Source organism: Embiotoca jacksoni, unplaced genomic scaffold (genome assembly GCF_022577435.1).
Source record: "Embiotoca jacksoni isolate LCO1_2020_lvr unplaced genomic scaffold, fEmbJac1.0.p SCAF_34, whole genome shotgun sequence".
Taxonomy (NCBI): domain Eukaryota; kingdom Metazoa; phylum Chordata; class Actinopteri; family Embiotocidae; genus Embiotoca; species Embiotoca jacksoni.
In genome coordinates, this window is record NW_027185386.1 from 1,424,327 (window position 1) to 1,434,375 (window position 10,049).

At 42.8% G+C, this 10,049-nt stretch overlaps 1 protein-coding gene across 1 annotated transcript; it reads left to right on the forward strand.

Annotated features, from left to right (window-relative positions):
• Positions 1-1,116: 1,116 nt before the first annotated feature.
• On the forward strand, positions 1,117-6,574 carry LOC138207832 (uncharacterized). The gene is made up of 4 exons (XM_069165363.1): positions 1,117-1,158; positions 3,265-3,396; positions 4,297-4,426; positions 5,088-6,574. The coding sequence occupies exons 2-4, from the start codon at positions 3,279-3,281 to the stop codon at positions 5,323-5,325; spliced, it is 486 nt and encodes a 161-aa protein (XP_069021464.1). The 5' UTR covers positions 1,117-1,158; positions 3,265-3,278; the 3' UTR covers positions 5,326-6,574.
• The last annotated feature ends 3,475 nt before the right edge of the window (positions 6,575-10,049 follow it).

Below are 10,049 nucleotides of genomic sequence, written 5' to 3' on the forward strand. Positions count from 1 at the left end.
ACAGTAGACCGGAAGAGGGCCTTCTGACGGACGTGTGTTACAGCCAATCAGCTCAGAGAACAAGCTACTTTAGATTTTTCTTTTCTAAAAACTTTATTTTATTGATCGAGAGCGACGGATACCGGCCAAAACTAACACGTCTCTTTCTTTCTTTGAATAAATAATGAATCTTTGAGGTTTGTTTGTGTCCCTGTGCAGTTGTTTAGTCTCTGTTTGTGCTCATTTTGAATCCGTCTTGTTGTCAGGTCCGTCTCTGCTGTTGTTTTGCATGTATTTCGTTTCATTTTACATCTCGTTTTCTTTAGTTTGCATCTCTTTTTGCTTCTTTTCAGTCTCTCTACAGTTGTTTGTCTCTCTTTGTGGTTGGTTTCCATCTATATGTAGTTGTTCTGAGTTGCTTTGTGGTCCTAGTGTGTGTATGTTTGCAGTCCTTTTGGTTGTGTGCATTGATTGTGCATCATCGTGTTCATTTCTGATCATTTTGTTTGTCATTTTGAGTCTCACTTTGTCGCAGTTGCATGAGTTTTGCATCTATTTGTGTTCATTTTGCATGTATTTTCTTTGCCTTCCATCTTTCTTTCTTTTTGGCATTTTGAGTGTATTTGTCTCTTTATCCTCAATTTCTTCTCTTAGCGGCTGGTTTGCCTCTGTTTCTGAATATTTTGAGTGTTTTCTGTTTGATTGACCTGCCAGTAAAATAGAAGCTTTGGACCAGGGACTTCTGTTGGGCCTCTTTCTTTCTTCTAGCACAGCAGAGCACAAGCACAGACTGGTAATATCTAGCAATGATCTCATATTTGAAGGATTCAGGACCCACACACACACACACACACACACACACACAAACACACACACAAATGCACACACACAGTGGTCAAAACAGAAGAAACCAGCCAAGGTGCTGGAGCGTCGCCTCCAACCCAAACCCGACTGCGCTGACCACTGGGCCGCCATAATGACGGGGGAGAGGCCGGATGCTGTGTGTGTTTAAAAAGTGAGAGTGTAAGTTTGCATGTGTGTGTATGCATGTGAATTCATGCTTGTGTGCAGCAGGGGTGTGTGTGTTTTCTCTCTCTCTGTCTGCACCTCTTGTGCGCCTGTCAGACGTCTGTTGAAGCTTTACTGAAGAGGAGCTGCAGAACAACTCATCATCAGCAGGTATGTGATCACATATCGATCAGTGATTTGTTTGGTGAGTCACATGCGCGCTGTGTTAAATCACGACACATTACTTCTTGTCTTTATTTTTCAGGCTCTACTCGTTGTCTGAATTACTTTATTTTGAGATTGATAAAGTCAAAGAACAAATCTTTGAATTGTTCACCGCTTTGTAAGAGAAAATGATTTATTCACGCTGTGTCGAAGCACTACAAGGGTAAATTCCTGCTCGACATCAAATTGAATGAGCCTCTTTTATTAACGTTGAGCATGAATCTAAATCAGGCATCTGCACATTTAAATATTGAAAAACTCAGGGGAATTCAGTAATTCTTCCATGTGCCTTCCCCTCCACTGCGAGGCCAAAACTTATTTCATGCTTGCCAGATCGAGCCGCGGTAGAGCTGATGAGATTTTTGGTCGCTCAAAATGTTCATTAGGAGAAAAACCTGCAGCGGAGAGGGAGGCTAGAAACTCGACTTTAGGTGTGTGTTTTTGTGTGTGTACGCCTGCGTTATAGGTGTTTAAGTGTGTTTTAATGGTTTGGGGAGGAAATGTTTCATTCATAATTTAAAGATGAGTTTGGCACCAAAATCCTCCAGCTGTCCCGCCCGCGTAGATCTTGGAACATGCTGTGTTGAAATTATATTCTATATTTAGTTATTATTTCCAACAAATCACAAAGAAAGGTTGTGTTCATGTCACATTAAGTTGTGGTTATGGTTGGAGAAAAACTTGGGTTATAGTTAATAAAAAAAAAAATAGGTGCTGTTAGCATTATGGCTATCAAACTAAGTAAGAATCATCATGCGATATACAAACACAGTATTTCCAAGGATGCTGGACTGGACTTTGTAGAGCAGACAATACTTACTAGATTTAGTCTTTTCATGGGATTTGTTCAAAGAAAGAAAACAAACATCTAAATATTCATAATGATATTTTCCTTAATCAGCAATTCGTACTGCAAACCTGGTTTGTTAGGTTTAGGATCGAGGAAGATGGTTCTGTTGGAGTTTTTCCTTCCGACTGTTAAAGACTTGAGGTCAGCCTCAACCCACAGCAGACACAGTAATGGAAATAAAGAAGAATGTGTGTCAGCTCCTCTTTTAAACATGTGGTGTTTAAGAAGATCAGCTGTGTAGTCTACCTCCACCTCTGTGTATAATTGTAGGCCTGTGTGGGACAGACACGCAGTTGCCGATGCGGTTTCCACTCGGCGTGTCTCTGCAGCTCACCAACAGTTTTCCAAGTCGCTCTGTCGGTTCAGTTTTGAGCGTCAGCTCTGCAACCGGAGCTTCGACTCGCTCCTTAAAATGAGCCGACTGCAGGAGCTGAGAGTTTGTAGCCTCGGGGCTTCTTCCACCCTCTGACACGCCTGGAAGACTTGAAGAAGTTTGTGTGCACAGAAGTTAGATTTCCTTTCTCTCTGCTTTATTAGGTTTGATAGCCACGGCGGCAGCAAATCCATACAAGTTTTAAAAACACAGAGCCGAGGATGAGGGAAATCCCTCCAGCATGTCTTACTGAACAGAACAACGTTTCTAGAGTGAAATAAAGAAGTCAGAGGACATCATGTTCTTCAGAAGGAGGAAATCTGCAAAGACTGAGCCTGAATGTGGGATTTAATTATTTCAATATCATGCAATTAACTAAACATAATGACGTGTCGTGCTTCTGAGTCACTGGAGTCTGAGGAAGATGCAAAACATGCAGAAACATTACGACCAAACTGCTCTTCATCAAACCACCGCAATCAATCAATCAGACGGTAGAGCAATCAGTTTTTACACAGCAAGCTGTAATTCAACGAGTTGACATAAAATAAAATGGTGTCTGCATGTTTGACCGATAAAAGAAGACGGAGATAAATATCTGGACCATGTTTGTGGTCTCTATGACTTCGAAATTTGAAATCATATCATGTCGTCAAAAATATCCTCAATGCCTGCCGGAAATTAATGTTTAATTTAGTTAGATTAATCAAAATGCTTCATAAAGACTAACAGCATGTTAAAGACAGAAGAGAAACAAGAGATGAAGACTTAAAAAGATTAAATTTAAACATAAAATGATGTAGAATTTAATGAAACTCTCTTGCTGCAGGTCCTGGTCTGATCATGGCCTCCAAACTGAGCGTGCTGCTGCTGTTGCTGGCTGTCGCCGTGGTAACCGTGCTGGCCCAGAGGCGACGCCAGACGTCGACAACCACCAACGAGTGGAACTACCGGGATGGATGTGAGCACCTAGATTAACTGTTTCCTCTCTGGGGTCAAAGGTCGAGTTCAGGGCTCTAGTTATGGCGATGTCAATGCCGGAGGTCAAAGATCACGTTGCTCCGAGCTTAAAAAAACCCACCTGTCAGTGTTTTAATACGAAGCTGAGAATAAGAAGAAGGTGAAACATGCTCAGAGTCAGAATACACTCAAACTATCCGCCTGGATGCAACGAATACCAGTTTTATCTTTAAATTCAGCAAAAAAAATAAAAGATTTTGTTTTGTTGAGTCGATCAAAGGACCTTCTATCATCAACTTGAACGAAGCAGTTCTTTAAAGAAACAGCTTTATTTTTGTTTTCTTGCTCAGTGATGTTAACACGACCCTCACACACGAAATAGGCAACTGAAACCAGGAAACTATTAGCTTAGCTTAGCATAAAGACTGCAAACAGGTCATATATACTTTTCAGGGAAAAACATGACACTGACACGGTGACCTCTAGTGGACTAATGGGTGTATTACACCGTTTAACACTGGGTGGTATTTTGCTAGTTTAACTTTGTCACCTGTCAGATTTTATTCCGTTTTCTTTGTTCTTTGTGCCTTCAGATAACTTTACGCTTCATGAGTTATGACTGAACAGGCTCCACATGCAGTGACGAATAAAGATGAAGTATTTTCTGCATAAAAATTATAATTAAGGACGTTCTTTGTCAAAAAGCAAATGCAATTATTTGAAAAAAAAAAAAAAAAAAAAAAAACAGCCGCTCAATTTGTGACCTGAATTTTCAGTAAATACGAGTTCTGACCTCTGAGACTGAGGATTACGACCCTCATTGTGACCGACTGCTCACTGATCAGATGTGTACAAAGACGGTAATCTGAACGTGAACGTGTGTTGTGACCTTCTGCTCCAGCTGAGAAGGTGAACATGCGCAACGTCGCCAACCTGACTCAGGTGCTGGACAACTGGAGGTTCGACATCCTGAACCAGATGAGAGGACTCCTGCAGAACGACCACCAGTCCCTCCTGCCGGACTACGCCAGGTAGGCACCCGTTGGTTTGTGAACGTTATGAAGCCTCCGATCGTAGAGGGACTAACGGGACCTTCAAGATGAGTCACGTGACACCAAGGAGGCTGAAATAAAGCGGAATGATCCTTTAATGGGGGGGGGGGGGGGGGGGGGGGGGGGGGGCGGAGGAATCGTCCCGTCGCAGATGAAGTCCACACGTCTGTTCTCTCATGAGTGAAATGAAACAGTCTGAGTGTTGAGAGCCGCCACAGGAATGTGGTTTAAAACACAGGCGGGAGTTTGTGGGGTTCAGTCTGCGGCCGATGTCGTCATACGAGGCTGCAAAAATAGAAACCGCTCTTTAGAGAGCACGAAGGAAGTCAGAGGACGAGACATCACTCTGGTCCAGAATCTAAATAAGCAGCAGTCGACATTGTTTATGAGACAGTTTCTCCCTTATTTACTTTAATTCTCCTTTTCTGTCTCTACTTCACAGTTTTACTCTGAAATATTTCAATTGTGGAGCGAGTTATTAATCAGATTTTAAAGTAGAGTTTTATATTGTTGCACAGAGCTGCTGTTGGTGATAAAAGTCAGCATGTTATTCAGTCCATTAAACATCAAGTAGTGCGTCTGTATCAGGCTGTTTGAGTGCATTCTGGGTAATAAGCTGTTCCACCTGCCTCCCGTTCAGGATCCAGCCGCTGTCCGAGGCCTTGGACGACCTCTACAAGGAGTTCAACGCCCTCAAAGCTCACCTGGGAGACCTGACCGAGAAGTTCTCCAACATAGAGACTTTCATCGACGAGGTCAAGGCCGGACGCGCTAACAACGCCAACGCCGGCCCCGCCCCCGGCCCGCCCCCGGCCACGGCCCCCAGACAGGTCGGGAGGAGGCTGGTGAAGAAGAAGGTCCCCGCCGCCACTTCCTAACCGGCCTCAACCACGAGCTTCGTTCCTACTCCGCTGTTTGTCTTAACTGACGGCGAGCGTTCCTTTATCTTCGTTATTATGAGGTTATACGACATCGTGCACTGTAAGTTTAGCTTTTTATTTTCAGACAGATCCTAAATTCGGCGCCCTCATCGGGCTGTTCAACACTGAAATTAATAAAAATGTAACCAGGATAATCCTTAAAATGTAAAATTATTCCTAAAATTAGCCAAGTTGTCAACATTAGTGTGCAGACGTGGATTCACGCTACAGAAACCAACTTCTCCTCGAGAACTCACGTAGCAACAGTTTTTATAGAAAATACGTATTTTTTGAAGCAAAAAGGGCAAAAATTCTCTGACCGCAGCTCCTAAAATGGAAGTATGAGCCAGTTTCCCAGTTTTCCATGATAGTTAACTCAAAATCTGTTGATCACGCAGAAAGAAAAAAAAAAGATTTAAATATGTTAATTCGGTTTCTAAAAATCAATGATGGGCCTTTTTCAGTCATTTCTACGATTTTATTCATTACAAAAACATTCAGTTATTAAAAAAAATTAACTGAAAATATAAAATCAAATCAAAGTAATCAATCATACAAGATATTTAACATTAATTTGAAAGTTTCATTTGAATGAAAAATGGACTGAAAAAAACCCATCAAACAAACAATAGCATTGTTTTTACTTCTGTCTGTCGGTCGCAGCTTTTCAGTTCTTCTGTGATGGAATAACACGACTTCAATGGAGGTTTCATGTGTTTTAATTACTTTACAAACTGAAAAATTGAAGTATACTTTCTAAAAAAAGGAGCTGGATGTGAAATAAAACCAGATTTGAGGGTCTTTTGGTCCCGTTTAAGGCCGTAGGCTCCATGATGGAGGAAAGACGACATATAGTGAAATGAAATACTTTATTTCAAACAAATTTTCAATTAAACAGAAATAAAGTTGAGTAAACTTTGTGTTTTTTAGGCTCCTGATTGGTGATTAAAATGAGCTTCTATAAAATGCTATGAGTCAATACTTCACTTTTTACTTTGGTCCATTGTGTGAATTTCTGAGGGCACGATGTTGTGGAGAAATTTAACTCTTAAATAAAATATATCAAGGTGGACCTGGATGTGTGATTATAACCTAATTATTGACCCGTGATGTAAATCTTAACTTTCCTCTGACTTCTGACGTCTCTACTCTGCTTTGGGTTTTACTGCTTTATTATACGAGCTCTGAATAAACTCTTTTATTTGCATTCAAGTGTCAGTTCTTGCTTCTTTAAAAAAAAAAAAAAAAAAGTTTACTTTGATGTCTGAATTTCGGCTGAAATATTCTCACAGTTACCGGATCCTCTGTGTTTCAGTGGAGGAAGAAGAACTCAGAAGAACTCGGCGTCCGGTGAAGATGTCAAACCTAATTTTAGGACTTTTATTTCCTGATAGATTAAGTAAACGCTTTAAATCCGTGGAAATTGTGGGGCTGAAATTGTTCAAGATTCGTGGGCACAAAATATATAATCCATCAGAAGCTTCAATTCTAAACAGTTTGCAACAAGAAAAAGAAACTCTGCCGCAACTGGGTCTATGAGCTCCGACCCAATTTGTATTACATCAGAGCCACTGAGACCAACTTCAGTAATCCCATATACTCTAACATACTGTGTGTAATCTGTCGTTGCTCTCAATTCTGCTTCGCGGCTGGAGACGAAGTGGGACGGATCGCAGCGAGGAGGTGAAACCGGGTGAAGGAAACACTGCGGAGACAGAACGGAGGAGGACGAGCTGACAGGACCGACGGATTCCAGGAAGGGTTCCCAGCGTGGCCGCAGCTGCACAAAGAGTCGACTTTGAAGGAGGTAACGCCCAGATTGAAATCAGGTTTTCGGTTGTTGGAGGTCCTCGTACTGCCGCTCGTACTTGATCAGATCTCGACGGGACATTTCAACATGCAGCTTATCTCACACAATTACATCCAATCAAATGTTTGAAGTTGAAATGTAATTGTTCCAAAACAAAATCTGGGATTTCCTCTCTGCCTGGTCATTGTGGTGTGTATTTCTTGACGTGTGTGTGTGTGTGTGTGTGTGTGTGTGTGTGTGTGTGTGTGTGTGTGTGTGTGTGTGTGTGTGTGCGTGCGATAGCTCCAAAACCATCCCATGAACTCCAGATCCACTCGGCCGGCTGATCCGAGCGAATCGTCTGATGAATACAACATGAGAGCGTCTGGTGGAGAGAACGGCCGCAGCCCGGGACTCACTTTCATGCCGTAATTTTGGTGGTCGCGCTGCGTTATTATCGGTTCGCCTCAGTCGAGCGGTTTTGAGTGGATTCGCTGGCTGCAGCTCTTCAACTGTCCCACTGAAGTTACCCTTCAGTGTCGAAGGGGCACTCAGATCAATAATAAATTTCATGCTTTGTGGTGTGAGCGACACGCTGCGACGGCGACGACGGCGCTGGAGAAGAGCCGCGCTGCTTATTGAAGCTTTCAGGAGTGGCGTCGCCGATCATCCGGCCGGCAGATCTGAATGAACGGTCTGAATTCAGCTCCTTCCACGACCAGGGAAACATCTCCTCTCCTCTTCCGTGATGTTGTTAATACACTTTGACCTCTGACCCTTCATTTGAAAGGCTGTCGTGTGTCATTGTGTGTCACAGTTCAGATGTGGTTATTGATTTTTACACGTACACTTTCCACTTCCGTCTGAAAACACGACGAGTCTTCAGTCATCTGCTGAAACGTGACACTAATTTTCGGACAATAAATGACAAGTTTGGAGGCTTTTTTCTAATCTTTGTGCATCCAGTACGTTAAGTTCAGGCAAGGATGGATTATTAGAAAATGGGGCCATAAAATGTCTCTTTGTTTCCCTTAATGGTCATTATGCATTATTTGTAGTTCTTTTACGTGATCTTCAGTTACTTTATAAGTCTATTTATAGTCATTTGTATTCCCTTGAGGTTGTTTAATGGCTCTGGCCAAAGTGGCAACCAACCCAACTACCGTTGGTTCGTGAACGGATGTTTTAAAGCCTCCAGTTCGGTGTTTTGGACCAGAAGTGACCATATTTGGATATTTGGGCGGATCTGACAGGCAAGCCCCGCCCACCCCAGGCCTGTCAATCAAACCCAACACGCTCCAAGACAGATCGGTTTGAGGCTTAAAATCTAATTCATAAAATAGTTTTTAACAGAAGTTACTCAAACAGGTTCATTTATTGTGGACTTTTTTCTGTCGTGGATTGATCCACATTTGGTGATTGAAATAAACTCTGTGGTTCAGAGGAATCATAAGTATCAGGCATTTTTCAGTAGGATGTCTTTTTTGTGTTTAAATCTTCTAAAAAAAATTGACCTGTTCAGACTCAGGTGATTCTTGTGTTTGGACACGGAGTGATTGCATCATTTCTTTTCCTTCGGCGACCTCGAGAAGCGGTTTTAATTTTGACTTTCATTAGACGGAGCTCGGTGGGGAGAATCTTTTCTCGTGGTACGACTTAACAGGAAACCCAGCGGCTGAGAGATGACAGCGATCGTTCATAAACTGCGGCGAGGGAACATTGCAGTGGAGGCCGATTCGTCAGCGTGGTCCCGTACGACACTGATCTCGTTTTTTTTTTTTTTTTTTCTAATGTAGTCTGGGTTTCTAGAAAGGTTCAATTCCAGCAGAGTCCTGCATGAATAAACTAAGATTCCTTATTTGTCTCCTCTGTGGTTGCTCTGACACATCTCCTGTCGATACCTCGCCGTGTTTGATTCCCACAGAGAGAGAGCCAGCTGCCGGCGCTTTCAGTCGGCTTTAGATGACATTGAAATCAACGGGTAAGATTTGAATCTGCGTGAGTTGGAAGATGCTTTACAAATTGTTTGCCCTGCGGGTCTCTGTGTCGACCGGAAGCGTCTCATCTGCTCCCAAAAGGAAGAAGGCAGGTCAACAAACCAGGTACCACATCACAGACTGCTTTCCATCTGAAGAAGTTTCTGACCTCACGTCCGTCACAATGTGAGCGTCCCTTTCCGAGAGATCAAGTTACACCACCGGTCAGCCAAATGCGGTGACTTCCTGTATGTGTCAAATTAAAAGCCCTCCCGTGTTCTGTGCACCGACCGGGAGGTTGTAACCTCGTCCTGCACCGATAGTTACTACGTTAGAAAACTCACTTGCTCTGGACTATTCACACGATGCGACGCAGAGCTGTGACAGATGTAAAAAAAAAAAAAAAAAAGTAGATTTGTGGCAAATGAGCTGAGAACTCGTCCGTTTTCAAGGTGCTGTGAGTGGATGTGTTGCCACGGCGCCGCAGTTCGAACATTTTTCTCCCCTCAGACGCCTCAAAACGTCACAGTTGAAGTCGGCGTCGACAGTCTGACAACCAGCTAACGAGGCGCTAAGAAAAATAGCTAAACGCAAGTGAACGGTTAACGCTGAGAATCAGCAAACAAACAGCTGAAGTCAAGTCGACAGCGGCCACAAAACCGTGTAACTCTGTTGGTGGTGATCCAACTTGGAAAACGTCCTCGTGAAGGTTTCCTGCTGCTCCGCTGAGCTGCCAACTCATCACGTGCAACAGGAGCTGTCGCAGAACCTTTTGATCGACCGTTAATTGATATTAAAATTTTTCTTTTTAAAAAAAAAAATAGAATCTATAATTTTTTATGTTCTGTGCCGTAATCGAACGTCTGCTCTTCCCACAGCCGCATCACTGACCCGGCTAAACACGACTAATAACCCCT

Coding starts and splice junctions, on each gene's coding strand:
- LOC138207832 (XM_069165363.1), top strand. CDS start 3,279: ATGGCCTCCAAACTGAGCGTGCTGCTGCTGTTGCTGGCTGTCGCCGTG. Junction 3,397..4,296: donor GTGGAACTACCGGGATGGAT/GTGAGCACCTAG, acceptor CTTCTGCTCCAG/CTGAGAAGGTGAACATGCGC. Junction 4,427..5,087: donor CTCCTGCCGGACTACGCCAG/GTAGGCACCCGT, acceptor CCTCCCGTTCAG/GATCCAGCCGCTGTCCGAGG.